This window comes from Copadichromis virginalis, linkage group LG2 (assembly GCF_057382275.1).
Source record: "Copadichromis virginalis isolate Kocher_CV1m ecotype Utaka linkage group LG2, C_Virginalis_male_GT1.1, whole genome shotgun sequence".
In the NCBI taxonomy this organism is placed as follows: domain Eukaryota; kingdom Metazoa; phylum Chordata; class Actinopteri; order Cichliformes; family Cichlidae; genus Copadichromis; species Copadichromis virginalis.
Window position 1 is genome coordinate 13,446,994 of NC_140619.1, and position 24,314 is coordinate 13,471,307.

Here is a 24,314-nt window from a genome sequence, read left to right on the forward strand (position 1 = left end):
ACAGATAATCGGTATCAGTAAAACTACAATTATCTTAATTCTTTTGGAATTGTAAAAGAAACTCACAAGACTGGAAATGTACAGATACTGTAGATGGTGTGGACCCTGAAAGATTCCATGAAAAAAACCTTCTTGGTGTGATGATTGATGGTATAAGCTAGAAATCTCATATAAAATACATGCATTGTCATAATGCGGCTGTGTGCAGGTAAGATGAGGACCCAATCGCAAACTCACAGAGGCAGGATGGAACTCAAAATTCACAGCTTTATTGTTAGAGAGCAAAACTACACACTGGTACACAGAGAAACACACGGCCATGAATGAAGGAGAACGCGACACTGAACTGAGGGAGACATGGACATAAATACACAGAGGGTTAACGAGGGAAGTAGGAGCACACGGGGAACACAGGTGACACTGATAATCATAACGAGACACGGCATGAGTAAAACACTGATGGGAGACTGTCAAAGTAAAACAGGAAGTACACAGAGGTGCAGACAGGAGGAGAGAGAGAGAGCACAGACATAACGGGCTGGGGAAAACATGGAATAAAACACAAGGAGTGTAGACAAGGGCTCACAGATACACAGAGGGGCACACAGGGGTTAAAGTCACAAGGGGAAATCCAATAAGGAACATCTTAACAGAACAACCTAGGAACCAAGGCAAAAATAAAGAACAAAGTACAAAACACACGAAAACTAAGAATGCTGGGTCAACATGACCCAGGATCATGACATGTATAACAAAGTTTCAAAAAGCATTTCATTATTTCAAGCAATTTACATTTGGGACCTCATATTACTCCACATTCTCTACTGACCACTAATTTCACCAAATTTGAATTACTGTTCAGAGGTTTCAAATGATGAATGGTTCACTGTCATCATTTACCATTTTGCAAGAAAGGGCCATGAGGATAATTCTAAATACTGGTCACAGAGATCACACAAAAGCCTGTTCTTGAAATCAAACATACTGAAATTTACTGATCTGGCTCATTTTCAAACCACACAAATTATGTTTAAAGCCAAAAACAACGTGCTCACTGACAATATTCTAAAACTGTTGATTTGAGGGGAGTTCAGTTTAAAACATCTGTGTCCATACAACAGTAAAATCCCAGTATCATGGCATGAAACTGTAGATGTGGCTAATGTGTATATACATGTAAATGTGTTGTCTCTTTAAATGTGTAACCGTGATTATTTTCATGTTGGATTGAAATAAAATATCTCCCTCTGCTGGTACTGCAGCTTACTGCAACTTTTGCAGCTCACGCTTAGCCTCATTGGGAAATGGACACTGTGGACCAGCGTGTCTATTATACGCTTTGCCATGATACTGGATTGGGAGTGAAGCTATGGAACAAACTTGGTGAGAAACTAGAGCAATGACTCTAGTTTTGCAATATACAGGGAACAAATATGGCTTTGACTGGGTGTTCTCACCCAGTATTTATCCTCTGTGTGATGTAGAAATCTCAATAATATATGATGAACTTGTCATTTTCCTTTTTTGTTATTGTATTATTTTAACATATTCAAAATAAAACCACATGATATCATAACACAAGGTATGCAGAAGAGTATCTTTAAACAAATAGCACATCAAACCTGGAAGCAGATGGGCTACAGCAGCATTAGATCACACTGGGTGCCATTCCTGTTAGCTAAGAACAGGAAACCAACCGATGGTGCAATTCATGCCAACTCACGCTATGAACTCATTAGAAATGAACAGCAGAAAATTGGAAAAATTGTGTGACGAGTCCTTTCAAAAGAGGCCAACATTCACCCCATTCAAACTGGAACTAGAAAAATTTGCATTTCCTGCGAAAATGCAGTGTGGATGCTTTAAAGCTGAAGCTGTATGCAGAAACTAGCTGAAAAAGCTGAAAAGTTGCAGAAATTGTAAAAACTTTGCAGAAGCAAATGGAATAACTTAGCAGAACTGCAATATCTTAGAGGAAACAAAATACTTGGCAGAAATACAATAGCATAGCAGAACTTAGCAGAAATATTGTATTTTACCAGAAACATGATAACTTCTCAAAAATACAAGAATTTAGGAGAAATAGTATAAGATAACAGAAAGAATATATTTAGCCAAAAATACTTAAACATTACAGAAACACTATGATTTAGAAAAATAGTACAACAGAGCAGAAATATATTTACCAGAGACACTGTGATGAACTATGAATATTGTAATTTTAAATCAATACTATGTTTTAGCACAAATACTATAATTTGACAGAAATACTATGTTTCAGCACAAATACTCTGGTTTAGCACAAATATTATAAGATAGCAGAAATACAATTATATAGCAGAAATGCTATTTTTAGAAAGAAAAATATAATATAGTAGAAATAGTATGATTTAGCAGAAATATTACAATATAGCATAATAACAATGATTTAGAACACATACTATGATTGAGCAGAATAGTAATAACTTAAGTGAAAATACTGGAAAAGTAAGATGACAAGCTGAAAAAAAAAACGGAACATGGTTAAGTTCCCACAAAACTAATTGTTGTTCACCTGTGGAAAAAAAAATAAAGAAATAAAAATAAATTTAAAAAACAAGAAGGAACAGCTAACAGATACACACAAAATCAAATATGTATACACAAATGCACAGAGAGAGAGACACACACAGGGTCTATGCCAGTCAACGCGTCTGAATATATTATATTTTTTTCCAACAATGAGATGCTGCCCTAAAGAGGGTCTCTCTCTCTCTCTCATGCACACACACACACACACACACACACACACACACACACACACACACACACACACACACACAGGGAGAGAGAAGCAGGTTTCAGTCAAGCAGCCTGGGAGCTGCTAAATTTGAATCCACAGAGGCTGTGTACTTTTTCCCGCCAAAACAGGTGCACACACGCAGCACAGAGACAGGATTTTTGTAGTCTATTTCTCATAGTGAGGATTCCCCTCAAACAGATGACCATAATTTCCTAACTGCATTGGCCAGAACGGTCATTCTTACAACGTTTTGTTTAGAAGAGATGGGGGAATTGTCAAGTGTTGAAAATTTATCATTAAAATATGAATTTTTAGAGATATATGACATCGATGACTTGTTGGCTTAGAAGCCACGAAGGCCCCAATATGCAAATTTGAATGCCTCAGCCCACATATATGATTGGCTGGCTGGGAAGCCGTCCAGGCCCTGATTTGTAAATTTGAATGTCTCATCTCATCCCTAAGATATGATTGGCTGGCTGGGAAGCCGCGCAGGCCCTGATATGTAAATTTGAATGCCTTAGTCCTCACAGAGGATTGGCTGCCTGGGGACCTGGCAGAAATATATAGAAATACTATGATTAGGCATAAATACTACATTTAGCAGAAATACTATATTAAGCACAAATCCTATAAAAAGCAGAAATACTGTACTATGATTTGGTAGAAAAACTATAATTAATCAGAAATACTATATTTAGCACAAATCTTATAAAATAGCAGAAATAGTATGATTTAGCGCAATAGTAATAACTTAAACAGAAAAATTGGAAAAGCAAAATGGACAGCTGAAAAAATGCTGAACATGTTGAGGGTCCCTCAAATATACTTGTTAAATGAAAAAAATCAGCAAAAAAATATATAACAGCCACACAATCACAAATATGTACACATAAGGAAACACACATGCACAGAGAGACACACACACAAGATCCAATTCAGTCAACCAGTCTAAATATATTGAATTTAAATCTTACAATGAGATCATCCCATAAAAAGGCTCTCTCTCTCTCTCTCTCTGACACACACACACACACACACACACACACGGAGAGAGAAGCAAGTTTCTAGCTCAGTCAAGCAGGCTGGGAGCTGCTGAATTTGAATCCACCAATCAGAGAGGCTGTGTACTTTTTCCCACCAAAACAGGTGCACGCAGCACAGAGAGACACAGGATTTTTGCAGTCTATTTCTCATAGTGACGACTCCCCTCAAACAAATGACCATAATTTCCTAACCGTAGGGGATAGAGTGGTCATTCTTACACCGTTTTGTTCAGAAGAGAGGGGGGAATCTTAAAGTGTTAACAATTTATCATTAAAATATGAATTATTAAAGATATTTGACTTGTAATGCACCATAACTGAGTAGAGCGAAGCAAAAATTGCCTTGACCTGCCCTCAAACAACGCTTTGTAACTCTAAATCTATTTGGAGCATCGATATCATTCTTTCACCGTAAGAGAAAGCAGGATTTGGTGAACAGTCATGGAAATTTTCAGGTCTCTGTGGAAATCCAACAAAAAGTTATGACGAGAGAAAAAAGTGGTTCATTTCCAGAGTTTGAAATCTGAAGAAATCTGAGCGAAGGACGAATTTCCTACCCTCAAACAAGTCTAACTCATTTCAGAACGGTAATAGGTGAGAAAGAAATTCTTGAATTGTGAGCGTCAGGAGTGTCTGAAGATATACTGGGACAAGCTTCATGTCTTAACTTTGTTTCGTTAAGGAGATATGACGATTCGAATATGCCTCTCATTACAGAAATCAAGCGGTGATTTTGAACAAACTCTCCATTGACTTTCTATGGAGAGTTTTCCGACTTTGTGTTGGTCTGAGGAGATTTGCAAAAATTCTATAAGTCCCACAACAATGATGGGGACATTTCCTGAAAGCCAGCAAAAATACCTACGTTTTGATGTATAATTTGTGGAAGTTGAGTGAAAATTGAGCAAGTAGCAAGAAGTTGTTCGGACATGAAGAGAAGACTGCAAAACCTTCAGTGGCACACTGGAAGCCAAGAGCATAGCAACCACAACGACGCATGTATTTTGTGAAAAATCACAATTTTGCAACTGAAAACTTTAAGAGGCATAAAAGTAAAACGGTAAAAGATTTGAAAAAGCTGATTTATACCTGAATAGCCCAATAATTTGAGAACATTTTAAAGTTTGAATGGTTGCTCTATGTGAAAATATGAGGAAGTAGTTAAGTTTCAAAAACAAGCAAATTTTAGCAGAATTGCAGAAGTTTCCCATTCATTTCAAATTAAAGGAAAAAAAGCTTAATATTTTAAAAAGTATAATAGTGAAAAATACCAAAAGACATAGCCGTCATTAGCAGAAATAGCAGAATAGTTTAAAATTTGAACGGTGAAAATAGCACAAAAATTGTGGAAGTAGATCCACGGCGAAAAGTGGACGGAAACATCAAGAAGGAACTCAATAGTGTGGATGCTTCCACACAATAAAAAAAAAAGTTACACTTCTTCAGAATTTTATGTGTTTTCATCTTATCTTTAATAAATATTATGTTTAAATAGTTTGCGGATTGCTTTCTATGTTCATTTACATTTTATACAAGTACTTTTTGAAAACACCTCTACAAGTATACTGTTAAAAAAATATGAAAATATTAACATTTTTACAACATGGTAACAACATAACAAACACGTTTACAGCCTGGTTACAACAACTGTTTTGCTAATTCCCTCCTTTAATAAATGTATAAGGGGGTATCCAGTGCAGCCAGCAGTCAGTTTGTGCATGACAGATAAAAAGTGCTTATAAACATAGATTAAAGCGCTGCATGAATATTTGTGAGTGAATGTGGCTAATAGTGAAACTCACTTTGAATGCTCAGTTAGTGTAGAAAAATACTACAAGTACCAGTGCGTTCATTAAAAGTGTTACACAAGAAATCTTTAGACTCTGATATTACTAAGTAATAATTAGCAGGAATCTGTTTCTTTCCAGGACACGCTCACAACCAAACTCAGTAAGCCTATCTGTCTCGTCAAAATGGAAAACAATAAACAAATGCATTTTGTTGTTGAGTGACTAATCACCAGGTGGCAGCAGTTATAACTCTTACTGTCTTTATCCTTTGCTTTTAAGGACACAAGAACAACATTCAGTCACATGTGAGTTGAAAGACAGCTCAAATGTGAATCTGTGTAATGAAAAGATATACTTGATGTACATCTGGATTTGCTCTGTAGTACTGGGTCTGTAGCTGTGTGTGATCCTGACCAGTGTGACACAGTCAACAGTCTGAGTTTATTTAACAAAAGTGAATTATTTCTGCAAAGAACACAAACGTACCGAGGAAGCCAGTGATAAGTAAGACCAAGACCAGAGTCCAAACCCAGGATACAGAGGTTCATCAAACGTGGTGTTGAAGGTGTGGAGGTGGATCAGCTTGTCAGAGGAGACTCTGTAAAAAGACAGAATGCCAGCAGGACAGTCCACATACACTGCTACTCTGCCAGAGACAGAGGAAGAAGAGGAACAGGAAGAGATGGATTTTCCTTTTGTATCATGCCAGATAGAGTAACCACCATCGGTGAACAGACTCCAGGACTGAGGATTCCCTCCAAACCAACTGTCATTTCTTTCTCCTCTCCTGCTGATTCTCTTGTAACTCACTGATATATGCACACCTCCACTCCACTCAACCTCCCAGTAACAGCGGCCAGTCAGACCATCTCTGCACAGCAGCTGATGATTCTGGTCAAATCGGTCTGGATGATCAGGATATGACTGATTTTCTTTCACATATGTCACATTCCTGTTGTTGTCAGACAGTTTAAGGTTTCTGTTTACTGTATCTGTGTTGACTGTGAGCTCACAGAAATCTAATGAAGACAAAAGGACATAATCTGCTCATTATTACCTTTTCATGAAAACTAACGTTGGAGATCATCTTCATCCACAGTAAGTTTTGGTCATTTTAATTTTGACTCATTTTAAAACATACTTACACTTCCTCAGACCTTGTCTGAGCCACTGGACACCAGCAGGCTCCAACCTGAAAGGAGGAGGACTGTCAGGACCAACACAGTCTTTTCACAATGCACTTTCATCCACACACTTCACTTATTTACTGCCAGTGTTGGAGTAATAACTGTGTTCTTCACAAATGCATTTTACATCAGTATGGAACACTTGTAAACAAGCTGAATACACAGGATTAAAGTCTATTTGATCTGTTCTTCTTTGAGTTACCATTCATTTATTTTTACTGTTATCATCACTTTACTATTTCATGAAGTACATGAAATGTCGCTCTACAAATAAAGGTCAGATCCACAATTTGTACACACTAAATCTGTTGCCTTGTTTCTTCTAATAAAGTAATGAAGCATTCATACAGTAACTATCCAGTTAATCTACTTATGGCTATACCTATTTAGCTTTTTTCTCCTCTTTGTCATTATCTTTGAGTGCAATACATTTTCCATACTTGAGACTCTGTAGTCTCCAACAGGGATCTTCAAGTCCAGAAGATAGCAGCCTTTTTCCTGAGTCTCCTGGGTGATTGTAGCTCAGGTCCAGCTCCCTCAGATGAGAGGGGTTAGAAGTCAGGGCTGAGGCTAGAGAAGCACAGCCTTCCTCTGTAATCAAACAGCCTGATATCCTGAGAACACACAAAGAAATTAAATATTTTATCCCTTTTTTTCTGTAATGCAGTGACCATTACTGTTAAATTACCATTGCTATTTTCATCTGCAAGTATTCATATTTGGCAGTATGGATCTGTTCTGCCAAGTGGCATGAAGAGTGCAGCAACTGCGGGAAGGTTAAAGCTGCCTATATTATATGTCATAAATGAGTTTTGGGCTAGTATTAAAACAAGCTGACCAACACTATAAATTTTCCGTTTTGACATAAATACAATATTTTAATTTATTTTAATGATAAAGAGCTGTTGCTCTCAGAGAAATAGATTCATATCTAAACAATAATAAAAGCCACTGTATAGAAATGTGCCAAGGTGTGTTTTAGACTGGACTAGACTGTTGAGATGTTGAAATCAACAAAGGTACCTGAAAAATGGTACCATAGGAAGAAACAGAATAGATGTGCAACTGGTATGACACACAAAAAGATTATACTAAATTTAAAGATGACCATTTGATTAGGTTAGAGAAACCTGACCTGAGAGTTTCCAGTCTACAGTGTGGATTCTTCAGTCCTATCAACAGCAATTTTACTCCTGAATCTTGCAGGTTGTTATTATTCAGATCCAGCTCTCTGAGACTAGAGGATTGCAAGCTAAGAACTGAGGACAGGGCTGCACAGCTTGCTTCAGAGAGGTTACAGACACTCAGTCTAAAGAGACAATAAGAGAAATAACATTTTAAGTGAAACAAGTTATCAAGATCTTATCACATTTTTGGGGTGTTTACTTGTAAAAATAAATAGCCCAATTAAATACCTTTGGTATAGTCAATACTAGACAGTAAAGAAATATATAGACTAGTGCCATAATGCCATAACCGCAAAACACGGCAAATCTTCGTTAGCGAGTTAGCACGCATTGTCCTGTTAATGGGGCTGCACAGAGCTTATATTATATTTTTACATAGTGTGGTGCCATTTTTGGGAGCATTTCAAGTTGCTATACATCAATACAACAATTATAGCCCAGATTTTAATAAATATTATTAAAATCTGGGCTATAATTGTTGTATAACTGTATAATTGTATAATTGCTGTATAATTGCTGAAAATGGCACCACACTATGTAAAAATATAATATAAGCTCTGGCGGACTTGGTTCCATGGTAGGTCTTAAAGGGTTAATAGAACTATTTTATCACAGTCATGCTAAACACCAGATGACTGTATAATGTCAGACTGTACTGTCTATATTAGTGCTGTCAGCGTTAATCTCATTAAAATGAACTTAACGCCATAACCGCATTAACGCGGCAAATCTCAGTTAGCGAGTTAGGGCGGATTGCCCCATGCCCCATTTTTGGGAGCATTTCAAGTTGCTATACATCAATACAACCATTATAGCCCAAACTTTAATAATATGTCTGCATTAGGTGCATAGTAATTACATAAATTGCAAAAAAGTGCAATAAACTACAAAAAAATTGAAATTCGTTTTTGCTTTTTTAACATATATTTCTAGTTAGAGAAATTTAAGAGGCTTATCCCTCAAAACTGTAAATACAAAAAAGTTGCACAAAATAGTTTCCTACCACAGGAAATTTATTTTGAGTGTCTTCATAGTTTTATTTTTGAAATACACCAATTTTTATATACTGCAGGAAAAACGAAAATAAATATTATACTGCAAATTTGCAAAAAAGCAGCATATGCATCAAAATAAGCTATTTCCAGCAGTGCAATTTGAGTCCTAAGCATCCCAGAAAAGACACAGAAAGTCATAAAGTCAAAGATAACTTTTAAAAGCACCAGTATAGGCCCTGAGGCCCTGATGGTTAAAAAAAAAAACTACATTTCCGCGAAAATGACGTCACTTCCGATTTTGGGCAGGTAATGGCGGACATGCAAAAGTTCGCGCTGACGTCTATTCCAACGTAGGAAGTGTTATGAACAGCTGATCGGATCGGCAAAGCGTGTTTCTGGAATATTATGTTTTTGTTGCTGCAAGTGCTTTTTATGCAGTTTTTGCAAAGCTGTATGTGGAAGGAAACTGTGACCTAGGACAAGTTGATGGCATAAGATGTAAGTACAACTCCTCCGGTTTCATATGCAAAAAAAATTATTGCGCTAGCTTACGTGGTTGCAGAGCTACCGGGATTTAAAAATAGTTACGCAAAACAGAGCGTGCCCGCTCCGACCGGCTCCAAACGGTTAACTAAATTGACTTTATTGGTGATACTGGAGATAGTATTGAAACAACTTCTTTTCCCCTAACTGTTTTCCCTAGAGCAGCACTGTACTGCAATCTGACCTGAGAGTTTCTAGCGTGCAGGAAGGACCCTGCAAGCCACAAGACAGTAGTTCCACTCCTGAATCCTGCAGGTCGTTGTTACTCAGGTCCAGCACTCTCAGGCTGCAAGTTTGGGAGCTGAGAACTGAGGCCAGGGAACCAACATTTCGTTCTGTTATGAAACAGCCATTCAGCCTGAAGAAAATGATGAATAGTAATATTTGTGTTAAAGTGACATGTCAGTCGTTTTTGAATAAGATGTAATCCTATCTACCCGTCTAATCTATCTAAAAGTGGCACTAACTCTTACATATTCCACATTACTATTGTTTGAAGAACAGAAAACACGAAAATCATGAAAGCATAAAATTATCAATGAGAGACCATAACTGCGTGTGAGATAATATATGAAAAAAAAGGTAGGTATTCCCCCAGCGTGTCCTTGGTCTCCCCAGGGGCCTCCTTCTCGTGTGACATGCCTGGAACACCTCATGCAGAAGGTGCCCAGGAGAATCTTAATTAGATGGCCAAAGCACCGCAACTGTCTCTTTTCAACGTGGAGGAGTAGTGGCTCTACTCTGAAACCCTCTTGACTGAACTCCTCACCCTATCACTAAGGAAGACGCCAGCCACCTTTACATGAAGCTAATTTCTGCTGCTTGTATCTGTGATATCATTCTTTCTGTCAATAAACAGAGCTTGTGGTGAAAGGTGAGTATAGGGATAAACCGTTAAATTGACAGCTCTGCTGTTGTGATCAGCTCTCTCTTTACATGACAAACTGGTACAGCATCCCCATCACTCTCTGACTGCTTGATACCTCGGTCAATCTCTCACTCCCCTCTCCCTTCAGTCCCCTCTCTCCTCAAGGATCGCAAGCAGAGGAGTTTAAGACCCTGAAATACTTAAACTCCTCTGCTTTGGGGCAGAAACTCATCTCTGACCTGGAGTAAGCACTCCACCCTTTTTTGGCTGAGGACCGGATTGCAAATCACACTCTGCTGCAAATCACACCAGTGAGAGCTCGAGACCACCACCTGAGGCCAACAACAACAAGGCAACATCCTCTTCTAAAAGCAGAGATGAGATTCTGAGGCCACCAAAGTGGAAGCCTTCTGTCACTTGGCTACAACTAGAAATTCTGTCCATAAAAATTATGAATGTATTCAGTGACAAAGGGCTGAGTCAGACACCCACTGAGAATAAGTTCGACTTACTGCCAAAAGATCAGACCAAGCTCCAAGTTTTTGCTTCAGCTACCGCCTATTCCACATTCTGCTTGGACTACCAGTACCTATCAGCAGCCTCCAAAGTCCCACAGACTAAAAAGGAAGGAGCTGGAGGGAGAGTGTTTGGTGGTCGGGCCTTAGCCCATGGGGCCTGGCCGGGTGCAGCCCAAAAAAGCAATATGGGCTTCCTGTCCTGTAAGCCCACCACCCACAGGAAGTGCCAAAGAGGTCAGGTGAAATGGGTGTTGGGCGGTAGAACTTTTCAGTCAAACATCTAAATCATTCAATTCAAGTGTTTCAATCATTTCCATAGCCACAGGTGTATAAAATTAAGCATCTAAGCATGTAGACTGGTACGACAAACATTTGTCCAATCCAGATGCAAAATTTCCTCACTACTAAAAATTCCACAATCAACTGCAAAATGGGATTTTCTTTCTTTTAGGTAAGGCAGAACTATATCCATCTGACCTGAGATTGTCTAGCATACACTGTGGACTCCCAAGTCCAGCAGATAATATCTTCAATCCTGAATCCTGGGGGTTGTTGTTACTCAGGTCCAGTTCTCTCAGTCTAGAAGACTCAGAAGTAAAAACTGAAGACAAGGCCTCAAAACTTCTCTTTGCAAGGGTGCAGAAAGTCAATCTAGGTAAAACAACATAGGAAAGACATTTATTTAGCCTTATTTTCTGTTTCACAGAGAAGACTATTCACTAATTTCAAATATCTATACACTTTGTTTTCAATACATGTGTACCTGTGTACTTACACGGCTTTTCTTGAGGCTTTGACCACAGGCAACAGCCTTAGAAGAGCCTCCTCTGAAGCAGAGTATTTCTTCAGGTTAAACACATCCAGATCATTTTCTGATGACAGTAAGATGAAGACCAGAGCTGACCACTGAGCTGGAGACAGTTTATCTATAGAGAGACTTCCTGATCTCAGAGACTGTTGGATCTCCTCCACAAGAGAACGATTGTTCAGTTCATTGAGACAGTGGAAGAGATTGATGCTTTTCTCAGCAGACAGATTCTCACCAATTTTCTTCTTAATGTGCTGGATTGTTTCCTGATTGCTCTCAAAATGTCTTTTTGTGTCTGTCAGTAAGCCTTGAAGGAGACCCTGATTGGTCTGAGTTGAAAGACCCAGGAGGAATCGGAGAAACAAGTCCAGGTGTCCATTCGGACTTTCCAAGGCCTTGTCAATAGCACTCTGGTGGAGATATTTTAAATAATTTCTTTCTTTAAACAGTTTAGACCATAAAGGCATTTTTAGCTGATCTTCCAGCACATTAATACCAGAGTTGATGAAGGTCAGATGGACATGAAGAGCAGCCAGAAACTCCTGAACACTCAGATGGACGAAGCAAAACACCTTGTCCTGGTACAGTCCGCTCTCCTCTTTAAAGATCTGTGTGAACACTCCTGAGTACACCGAGGCTGCTCTGATATCGATGCCACACTCCGTCAGGTCTGATTCATAAAAGATCAGGTTTCCTTTTTGTAACTGGTCAAAAGCCAGTTTTCCCAGAGATTCAATCATCTTCTTGCTCTCTGAATTCCAGTGTGGATCTGTTTCAGCATCACCATGATACTTGATCTTCCTTACTTTAGACTGAACCACCAGGAAATAGATGTACATCTCAGTCAGAGTCTTTGGTAGCTCTGCTCCCTCTCTAGTCTTCCGTACATCGTCCAGAACTGTAGCAGTGATCCAACAGAAAACTGGGATATGGCACATGATGTGGAGGCTCCGTGATGACTTGATGTGGGAAACAATGCTTGTGGCCTGGTCTTCATTTTTGAATCTCTTCCTGAAGTACTCCTCTTTTTGTTCATCGGTGAACCCTCTGACTTCTGTCACCATGTCAACAAACTCAGGAGGAATCTGATTGGCTGCTGCAGGCCGTGTGGTTATCCAGAGGTGAGCATAGGGAAGCAGATTACCCCTGATGAGGTTTATTAGCAACACATCCACTGAGGCAAATTGTGTAGCATCAGTCAGGATCTCAGTGTTGTGAAAGTCCAGAGAAAATCGACACTCGTCCAGACCATCAAAGATGAACATGACCCGAAACTCATCAAAGCTGCAGATTCCTGCTTTTTTTATGTCAGTAAAGAAGTGATGAACAAGTTCCACCAAGCTGAACTTTTTCTCTTTCAGTACATTCAGCTCTCTGAAAGTAAATGGAAATGTGAACTGGATGTCCTGGTTGCTTATGTTTTCAGTCCAGTCCAGAGTGAACTTCTGAGTTAAGACTGTTTTCCCAATGCCGGCCACTCCCTTTGTGAGCACTGTTCTGATCTCTTCCTTTTTTCCAGGTAAACCTTTAAAAATGTCTTCTCGTTTGATTGTTGTTTCTTGCCTGTCTACTTTCCTGGATGATGTTTCAAGCTGTCTGATTTCATGTTCATTATTGACCTCTGTAGTATCCCCATCTGTAATGTAGAGTTCAGCGTAGATCTGATTCAGATGGGTAGGGTTTCTTGCTTTAGCAATGCCCTCAAGCACACACTGAAATTTCATCTTCAGACTGTATTTAAATTTATGCTGACAAACTGCAGCATGGCATTCTGAAAGAACACACACAAAGCAGGATTTTTAGAAGTACAAAGGTACATCAAACCTACCACCAATTATGCATTCTCCTAAAGCATGAGTATTTGAATCTATCAGTCGATCAGCCATTTAGTCTTCATTCAGTGGGGTAAATCTTTGGAAGATTGTCTTACTGCTCTGTAGACAGTCAGCCAGCTTCCCCTGGTTCATTTTTCTTAGGAAGTGCAGCGTGCTCCTTAGAAATGAGTCTTTCTGCTGTTTGTCGTCACACCCCAAAAATCTGTCATCCTCACACTCATTGCCTTCTGAGTTATCTGGACTCACACTCTTCTGCAAGTTTTTCAGTTCATTTTTCCCAAAAGGGATAATATTGTCCTCCAGTTGCTGTAATAGAACGTAAATGAAGAATACAATTAGACTAATGAAGCCACACATCAGATCTATGGTGGCCAGACTGGCAAACCACAGGTTTGCAAAATATAGCATGGGTATGTCTGTGAACTGACCATATTTAAAATATTAGTTTTAACATGGACAAACCATAAATTTGGAGTCCACGTCATACTGATGACTTTGATCCTCTGAGTTCTCCCAGTCCTCAATCCTGTGGATGAACCATAAAATAATTAGCTTATATTATCTCTCATTAAATAGCATAAATAGGAATAAATGCTTAAAAAAAGTAAACCTTTTTCCTTGTTCTGATAAGGGTTTACTTTTCCAGGTCCCACATCTATAGAGTCCAGATTCTACAAAGATGTGCCTGCCAACATTATTTAGCACTATAACTTATTAGCACTATAACTTATTAGAGTCGCCCTAAAATCAGAACGTCCATGCCCCTTTCAGGGTGAAAACAAGGTGCTATAGCAGCTTTCAAAGAAGCACACTGAACTGTTTAAGAACTTCACTACAAAACATAATTGCTACAGTTAATCATGTTTTCTGTGCAGCAGGGAAACAAAAGGACAAGCATTACAACTGATATATTTTTTTTTAAAATTTACGCTGCTCCTACAACATGTAGATGTCTACCTGCAAAGATCTGCATAGCATCAAATCAATGAATCCGGGCCAAGCTTGACATTATGCTGTCCCACCTAATCCTTGAACCACTAGAAATGCCTAATGATTTTAACACATGTTAATTTGTTATCCTCCTCTATGGGTGCAATAACTGCTCCTGGTTCTACACAGTTTGTCTATCCTTGTATTGTAAGCAGGGAGAAATAGCAAATGATGACCAAACCAGTTCAATTGGTGGAAAGATTATGACAATATCCTTATATCATCATCTCCCTGAGACATTATGACTCCAAAAAGTTTGAGTTTTAAACTGTGAGGGAAGAAGTATAGATCAAGGAGGCTCATGAGAGACAAATTAGATTTAAAAAAAGTTTGTATCTTTAACTAAAACGTACACTGTGCTTGAAGCTTTCTGACAGCAGGAAATATGGATTCCTAATATCAGTGTGTGTGTCTATGTGTGTGTTAGTTGTGTACATTAGCAAAGCTCTCCTGCCCTGTCACCAGATGTAAGAACCATTACACAACAATTCAAAGACACATCAGAGACATTTTACTGACAGCTTACTTCAGCTCATCAGGATCTTGCTTTTTAAACTTATAAATCATGCTTTTTGACTTGTTGCTGTTGAAGGAGACACAGCTGGGTGAAGATCCAGAAGATTGTAGTCTGTGATCAATCCTGAAATGAAAAAGCAATGATAAATTTTAATAAATGACTTTCTGTAAATATTAATTTTTTTAAAATAAAAAAAAGTATTGTGTCTAAAATTCCTCTCCAAATTTACCTTCCATCAGCAATTTTTTTAAAATAAGACTCCATTGGCTGGTCAGTTTTCATGGACACAGAATTTAGTTTATTTCCAGTTTCAGGTCCAGCAGGTCCATTAGAGTGTGGCATGTGCTGCTGCTGCTGCTGCTGCTCAGGCTTCAATACAAAGGACACACAGAGCAGGGATTGTGAATGATAATCAGGTGCTGAGCTCTGATACAGAGAAGATAAATAAATATAAATAAATATAAAAAATACAAAAATAAGTTGACCAATATTATACGTGTATGTAGAAAGGAGTATTATAGTAAAATATTGAACAACAATAAACATAATATGAAGGGAATATGGGATGTTTTAAACGGTATCATTAAAAATAATTCTGGACAACAAAGTTATCCTCAATACTTTATCGACAATGGCAATAATATGGAAAACACTGCTGATAAGGTCAACAGCTTTAATCATTATTTTGTAAATATTGGACCAAAACTGGCAGAACAAATTCCTGAGTCCATCAGTAGACTGTAGTGAAAACCTGATTGATAGGAACCCTAACTCAATGTTCCTCACATCAGTGGAGGAAAAAGAAATAATTGACATTGTACATACAGTGGGGCAAAAAAGTATTTAGTCAGCCACCGATTGTGCAAGTTCCCCCACTTAAAATGATGACAGAGGTCAGTAATTTGCACCAGAGGTACACTTCAACTGTGAGAGACAGAATGTGAAAAAAAAATCCATGAATTCACATGGTAGGATTTGTAAAGAATTTATTCGTAAATCAGGGTGGAAAATAAGTATTTGGTCACCTCAAACAAGGAAAATCTCTGGCTCTCACAGACCTGTAACGTCTTCTGTAAGACGCTTTTCTGTCCCCCACTCGTTACCTGTATGAATGGCACCTGTTTGAACTCATCATCTGTTTAAAAGACACCTGTCCACAGCCTCAAACAGTCAGACTCCAAACTCCGCCATGGCCAAGACCAAAGAGCTTTCAAAGGACACCAGGAAAAGTATTGTAGACCTGCACCAGACTGGGAAGAGTGAATCTACAATAGGCAAGCAGCTTGGTGTGAAAAAAATCAACTGTGGGAGCAATCATCAGAAAATGGAAGACATACAAGACCACTGATAATCTCCCTCGATCTGGGGCTCCACGCAAGATCTCATCCAGTGGGGTCAAAATGATCATGAGAACGGTGAGCAAAGATCCCAGAACCACACGGGGGGACCTGGGAGATTGACCTGCAAAGAGCTGGGACCAAAGTAACAAAGGTCACCATCAGTAACATACTACAACGGCAGGGAATCAAATCCCGCAGTGCCAGACGTGTTCCGCTGCTGAAGCCAGTGCATGTCCAGGCCCGTCTGAAGTTTGCCAGAGAGCACATGGATGATACAGCAGAGGATTGGGAGAATGTCATGTGGTCAGATGAAACCAAAGTAGAACTTTTTGGTATAAACTCAACTCGCCGTGTTTGGAGGAAGAAGAATACTGAGTTGCATCCCAAGAACACCATACCTACTGTGAAGCAAGGGGGTGGAAACATCATGCTATGGGGCTGTTTTTCTGCCAAGGGGACAGGACGACTGATCCGTGTTAAGGACAGAATGAATGGGGCCATGTATCGTGAGATTTTGAGCCAAAACCTCCTTCCATCAGTGAGAACTTTGAAGATGAAACGAGGCTGGGTCTTCCAACATGACAATGATCCAAAACACACCGCCCGGGCAACAAAGGAGTGGCTCCGTAAGAAGCATTTGAAAGTCCTGGAGTGGCCTAGCCAGTCTCCAGACCTCAACCCCATAGAAAATCTGTGGCGGGAGTTGAAAGTCCGTGTTGCTCGGCGACAGCCCCAAAACATCACTGCTCTCGAGAAGATCTGCATGGAGGAATGGGCCAAAATACCAGCTACTGTGTGTGCAAACCTGGTAAAGACCTATAGTAAACGTTTGACCTCTGTTATTGCCAACAAAGGTTATGTTACAAAGTATTGAGTTGTATTTTTGTTATTGACCAAATACTTATTTTCCACCCTGATTTACGAATAAATTCTTTACAAATCCTACCATGTGAATTCATGGATTTTTTTTTCACATTCTGTCTCTCACAGTTGAAGTGTACCTCTGGTGCAAATTACTGACCTCTGTCATCATTTTAGGTGGGGGAACTTGCACAATCGGTGGCTGACTAAATACTTTTTTGCCCCACTGTATGTGTAAATATAAAACATCTACTGATTGTAATGATATTGACATGAAAATCGTCAAGAAGGTCATTGAAGGAATTGTAGGACCTCTAACATATATTTGCAACTTATCATTTCAGACGGGAAAAGTGCCAAACGAAATGAAAATAGCTAAAGTTGTGCCGCTGTATAAAACCGGGGATAGACGCCACTTCACAAATTACAGGCCTGTTTCTTTACTACCTCAATTCTCCAAAATCCTAGAAAACCTGTTTAATAAACGATTAGACAAATTCTTAGATAAATATAAATTACTCTCTGACAGTCAATATGGATTCAGATCAAAAAGATCAACATCTCTGGCATTAATCGAATCAATTGAGGAGATTACAAATGCTATAGATCAGAAACAGTATGCAGCTGGAGTATTTCTGGATCTCAAGAAAGCATTCGACACTATCAATCATGACATATTAATTAATAAACTGGAACGGTACGGGATCAGGGGGGTTGTACTGCAATGGGTGAAAAATTATTTAAGTGACAGGAAACAATTTGTGAAGCTGGGTGTCCATTCCTCATCATGCTTGGACATTGCTTGTGGTGTTCCACAAGGCTCTGTACTGGGTCCAAAATTATTTATTATTTATATAAATGATATTTGTAAGGCATCTGATATATTAAAATTAGTATTATTTGCAGATGACACAAATATTTTTTGTTCTGGGGGGAATCTAAAGGAGCTGCTGGATACAATTACTTCAGAAATGTGCAAAATTAAAAAATGGTTTAACAGGAACAAACTATCGCTAAATCGAAGTAAAACTAAAATTATCTTATTTGGGAATTCCCTTAGAAATGCACAAGTGCAGATTCATTTAGATGGTGTGGAAATTGAAAGAGTACTTGAACATAAGTTTCTTGGTGTGATTATAGATGATAAATTAAACTGGAAGTCTCATATAAATCATATACATAACAAAATTTCAAGAAGTGTCTCAATCTTGAGTAAAGTAAAACACATTCTGGACCCCAAATCACTCCACATTCTCTATTGTTCCCTGACTGCACTGTATTTGCACTACTGTGCAGAGGTTTGGGGCAATACTTACAAATGTTCGCTATCATCAATCTTTATATTACAAAAAAGGGCCATAAGGATAATCCATAAAACTGGTTACAGAGATCATACAAATCCACTATTCTTAAAATCAAAAATTCTAAAATTCACAGATCTGGTTCATTTTCTCACTGCACAAATTATATATAAAGCAATAAATAACCTGCTTCCTGACAATATTCTAAAAATGTTTTCTAAAAGGGAACGGGGATACAATTTGAGGGGGGAATTAAATTTAAAACATCCTCGTATCCGTACAACATTAAAAAGTTTTTGCATCTCTGTGTGTGGAGTGAAGCTGTGGAACAGACTAAGTAAAGATATGAAGCAATGTCCAAGCATGGCACAGTTTAAAAAGTGGTTTAAGGATATGGTTTTTACAGGGTACAGGGAAAAGGTAGAGATTTGATAGGGTGTTCTTGTCTAATATTTTCATGTGTGTGCGGGTGCACGGGTATATATATATATATATATATATATAAAAAAAAAATTACACATAACATATAATGTATTTGCAAGGAGGTATTTCTGTAGTCTATTGATACTAGATAGTGGAAAAGGGGTGGGATTAAATAAGCTTATGCTTCTTCCTGCTCCTTTTTGAACATGAACGTTATTTGGAGTTGTGGTTGCTCGTTTTCCTTTTGTTTTGCTTTGTTCATTTGTCTCTTTTAATTCTATTTTGTTTTACTTTTTCAACATGTTCAAAATAAAGATTCAATCAATCAATCGAAGGGTCGTGGATAGTTAGAGATCCAAGTCATACCCAAGCCTAGACCTTCACACAAACATCAAGCTGGGGGGAGAGTCACATTATACCTCTTACTCGATTAAAGCTATCAAGCACTGCAGCAGCTTATTGACCTCAGCACTGAGAACATGCAGGTGAAAGTTTTCACTCAAATAAACTCTCAAATAACTTCATGTGTCTTGAACAGATCTGTTACATAACATAATGAAACGTCTGTCAATGGAGCTGATAATGTGATTCAGATCTTTTATTATTAAACGCTTTCTTGAGTGATTCAAATATTATGTTACACCCGCAACAATAACACATTCACCCTCAGTTGTTTTCCTGAGAACATAATCAAACTGCTAATGTTTAACAGTAGGCTAATACCATTGCAACCGATCAGTGATCTACTCACTGGACTTTCAGACACAAAATCTATCAGTGTGCAGCTCTCTGGTGTCCCGAGCACTTCTGTATACAACAGCTGTCTTGCGCTGTATGTTAAACCTTTATAGGATGAAGCGAAGCAACACTTCTTCCTCTCTACATGCTTGCATGTTTCTCCACACCTTCGTTACATCACTGTGACCAGTTTGACAGGTTAGACTGTCTGAGCTGTGTTCAAAGAATCAGATATTATAATGAGAAATGACTTGTGCTTCTCAGAAACACTTATTAGTAAATATTATATCTCTACTTGGCTTTTGAATATTTGCTCTTGTATTTGCCCTTTATACATGAAAAAAATTGCGAAATACTTGTGCAGTAGTGGGACTGCGGGGGATAAATGTTGCTATCAGTGCAGTGTTCCAGAACACGCGCAGTTACTATAGCAGAGCTGTAGAAGGTTCTTAACCCATCAGCTTTATCTACTCCTTTATGCAAGGAGCACTGCCAGCACTACAAAATTACCTGCCGCAGGCCTCAGGTGTGAATGTCTCTGTACAAACAAGCACAACCACCTCGGTGGTGGATCAGTGATGGTCTTTGGAAACATATGCAGGTGAGGCAATGGCATCCCGACTGTCATGATGTGTCAGGAGGACTAACAATCACACGTTCAACTACAATAACACTGGAAATGAATCATATTCATATAAGCTTTGAGACAAGACTGAGGATTAAGATGAAGCAGTGTGAAATGTTGGTGATGACAGAAATTTAATGGATTCATAGGTAACTGTCACCTGAAAACATTATAAGCAAGTGATGGGGCTAGACAGCATGGCTGTTTTAATGATTTCTGCTAAGACAAGACAATAATTACAGGCTCCAACTTAACTGCTGTGAAATCCCCAAAAAGGTTAATGAAAAAGAAACTATGCAGGAAGGTGGAGCATCCCTGGATCAGAATCAGTCTGCAAGAAATCACACCACAGGTCATTTCAACATGAATGTCCCTTAAACTACAGCCTGGAGAAAGTCCCGCTGCATTTCCCTGATCGGATCTTATCTATTTTAGTTAATACAACACAGTTACACAGCTCACGGCTGAAACCAGTTCAGTTCAGATGAAGGTGAACCCAGTTTAATGAAGATGCCATAAAATACTAGTAACTGGAATTTTGATATTGAAAATGAAAATTATCTTAACATTTTCTCCACCTTTTTAATTTTTTGAGTGTACAGTTTTAAAGTATTCAGTAACTACAGTTAAATTTAAATGAAACAGATTGTTATCATTATTATTATTATTATTAATATTATTATTATTGGTCAGGGAAAGTATGACTGGACTACTAATCTCCATGGAAACAATACCTGTCTATCCATGGCACAGTTTTTTCTGCCATGCCAGTTTTTACCACAGAGCTAAAAGAGCTAAAGTCACTATTTCAACCATGCTTGCTGCGGGGGGCAAAATGTACAAACAACAGAAAGTTTCATCCTCTGAAGCGCAGTTTAAACCCGAGTTTAACAGCATGCTGAAGCCTCGGTCACTCTCACAAACTCACTATACACCAGCCAAAGGTTACAACAAAGCACAGAGCGGGACACTGACACACAAAACGACGTGATCATTTAATGCGAGTCCATAAGAATATAGTTCATGGTGATGATGACGATGGTGATAACCGGACGGAGATATAAAATAAACACATATACACCGATAGCTGCGTATACATATGTGCTCTAAATAAATTAATAAACACATCGTGTCCGAAATGAAGTAGAAAGAAGTACGAACATACTGTAACAATGGTTAAATGTTATTTTACAGTGACATGTTGGTTATCTCTGCACGCTGTTGTTATTTCTTTAAGATAAATGTTTGGTTGTGCTGCAGGAAATAGGGAGTTAATGTGTGCAGGGAGGGGAGGGGCGTTCTTGTTGTTGTTGTGTGACTGCGGGGCTGAAGTGAAGTGTTGTACGAGGGCACTCTCCCCGGAGTTAACGGCCCGTTTTCCTGTGTTGCCGAATAAACGGACAGACTGAGATCCAACCGTCTGGTTCTTGTGAACGTTACAATACTTATAATCCATAGCCTATACTCGACAACATCATCAAGCAAAAGCATCAGGAAACGTCAAACAGTGAAAGTAAACATGACCAATAATGATACAAACAGGCTGAGTGTGTGCCTGTTTTTGATGCGTGCTTCTGATGGTGCCCTCAGCTTATTTCCTCGATCTGTTACTCGAGGGTCAGTCCGCCCGCCGTGCATGGGTGAAGAATCTAAGATGAGCTTCTTGCCATGTTTAAACTTCTTCAGGAAGTTTAAACATGGCAGATAGACACGTCATCGTATTATTAACAGCGGTTCTCTTTTCCCAAGTCCTCATCAATTATTCTACACAAATTTCTTTGATGAAAGAAAAAGCCATCGGGAGAGGACACGTGAAGTCATTTTTGGACGAATTCCAGCCCGTAGCTGATGTGTCGAATAAACAGAAGTTCTGACTCCGTTACTTGAGCATAAGTTATTTGATTATAAGTAACTTGAACATAAGTTACTAGTGTAAGTAACCGAACCACTGCTGTTGTCAACGAGCAAAGCATTCAAATCTGCACCCATTACCTTCAAATTGAGGTTTCTCACGGAGAACATCATGTGCTCGGCTGTCATTCTCACAATGAAACTGAAACACACATAACAGTGAGGCGTTTGAGGAACGTCAGAAAAGGCCAGTAGCTCTTTAAAAGATAAAAGACAAATTTACAGGTTCACAGAAACTGTTTTCACTTTCTCAGAAATGCAGCAACTTATTTCTTGAAGTCTGACAGTATTATTCAATGCATGTCTATACTCAGTATTTCTAATATAAATATCACTATGAAAAGCAGTGATATGTGTAACGTTACAGGATATATTAGTATTCTTTGAGCTGCAGCCTTAACTGGAGCCTTAGCTGGAGAAACTGATCAGGAGGGCTAGCTCTGTGGTCGGCATGAAGCTGGACACTCTGGTGACAGTGGCAGAGAAAAGGACATTAAAGAAACTGATGGACATTATGGACAATGCTGGGCATCCTCTGCACACGGCCATAAACAACCAGAAGAGTCTGTTCAGTGACAGGTTGCTTCTCCCCAAGACAAGAACTAACAGACTTAAAAACTCCTTTGTCCCACACGCCATCAGACTGTTTAACTCCTCTCTGGAGGGGAGAGGGAGGGGAAACAGGAGGACAAAGAGGGGGGAACAACTAAGCTGTAGTGCCTCTGCACCTCACTGTACAATACCTTGTGCAATACTTTTTGTAAATAGTCAACAGTGCAATAGACTCAATACTTGAAATGTGCAATTCACTTGTATTTTTATTTTTTATTCCTATTTATTCTATTTATCCCCTTTGTATATTTTATTTATATTTGTCTCTGTATTTATATATGTGTGTGTGTGTGTGTGTGTGTGTGTGTGTGTGTGTGTGTGTGTGTGTGTGTGTGTGTGTATATATATATATAACAGTTCTGTAACTGTAACTTTGGTCGTTGCTGTGCTTTTTTTGGAAGTCGAATTTCCCAGAGGAACCCACCCGAGGGATTAATAAAGTTCTATCTTATCTTATCTTATCTTATCTTATCTAACAGAGAAATTGTTCAAGTTTCTATATAAAAATTAAGTTGCTTCCCACATGGACATGAAAGTGGTTTATTGTTTTTCTGTTTGGCATTTCTATATTTTATCATGTCCGCTAAATCATTTTGCCCTGTATCTGTTTGCCTTTAGAGTTTATCTGCTTTATGTTTGTGGTAATTATTTTTACGGTGTACATTCATTTTGACTGCCAGGCTGTGAGCATTGTGTGACGTGCTGAGTGCAGTAAATACCAATCAGCCAATCTGATAAGACCATCTATCCATCCCTCTTCAGTATGACTGAAATCATAGTTTCTTTATTGATTAATATTGTTGCTAAAGTATGTAAATGTCAGTACAGCTGAAGCACACAAGTGAGGTCAGTCTGACGGGCTCTTCACAGTCAACTCAACACTTAGTTATTAATTTCTACTCTGCGACCAAAATACAAACTTACAGTGTTTGTCTTGAAATCTTTGCCTCTTTCTCTCGTGTAATGTATTTTTTTCTCCTTCTATGACATTCTTTTTGTCTTTAAATTAATCCTCATTTATTTTAACTTGAAGTTGTATTTACTTGTAAATGGAAAACTGGTAAAGGGACATAATCTATGAGGATCACTGCCCTCCAATGGACACAATGAGTAACTACTCTATCTTGTTAATGTTTATGTCAGAAAGATATAATTCTGATAATCAGATAATGAAAAGAACAGCGCAGTGCTAATAAAGACAAGTAATGCTCATCATTTTATTCAAAATCTACACAGAGAAATGTGATTTTAAACTGTATTCAGCTGAATCATTCGTTTTAATTCTCCTTCAGAACTTGACTGCAGTGAACGCTTAATGACGTATGTAAATCTGTTTTTAAGAACAGTTGTGCTGACAATAGATGGTGTTTCAATACCTGATCAAGAGTTGTTTTCTTTTCTTTAATACATAATCAACTGAGATACTTATATCTACCA

The 24,314-nt window shown here is 38.5% G+C and overlaps 1 protein-coding gene across 2 annotated transcripts; it reads right to left on the bottom strand.

Moving 5' to 3' along the window:
* Window positions 1-239: 239 nt before the first annotated feature.
* Window positions 240-22,402, bottom strand: LOC146717075 (NLR family CARD domain-containing protein 3-like). 2 transcript variants are annotated; one of them, XM_085471516.1, is made up of 12 exons: window positions 22,347-22,402; window positions 15,296-15,435; window positions 15,076-15,189; window positions 14,022-14,085; window positions 13,655-13,865; window positions 11,692-13,495; window positions 11,394-11,567; window positions 9,715-9,888; window positions 7,941-8,114; window positions 7,246-7,419; window positions 6,764-6,810; window positions 240-6,637 (listed from the first exon to the last, which is right to left on the bottom strand). In XM_085471516.1, the coding sequence occupies exons 1-12, from the start codon at window positions 22,392-22,394 to the stop codon at window positions 6,078-6,080; spliced, it is 3,684 nt and encodes a 1,227-aa protein (XP_085327642.1). In that variant the 5' UTR covers window positions 22,395-22,402; the 3' UTR covers window positions 240-6,077. The 2 variants fall into 2 exon arrangements, with proteins under 2 accessions (XP_085327642.1, XP_085327651.1); XM_085471525.1 differs by lacking the exon at window positions 9,715-9,888.
* Window positions 22,403-24,314: the final 1,912 nt, after the last annotated feature.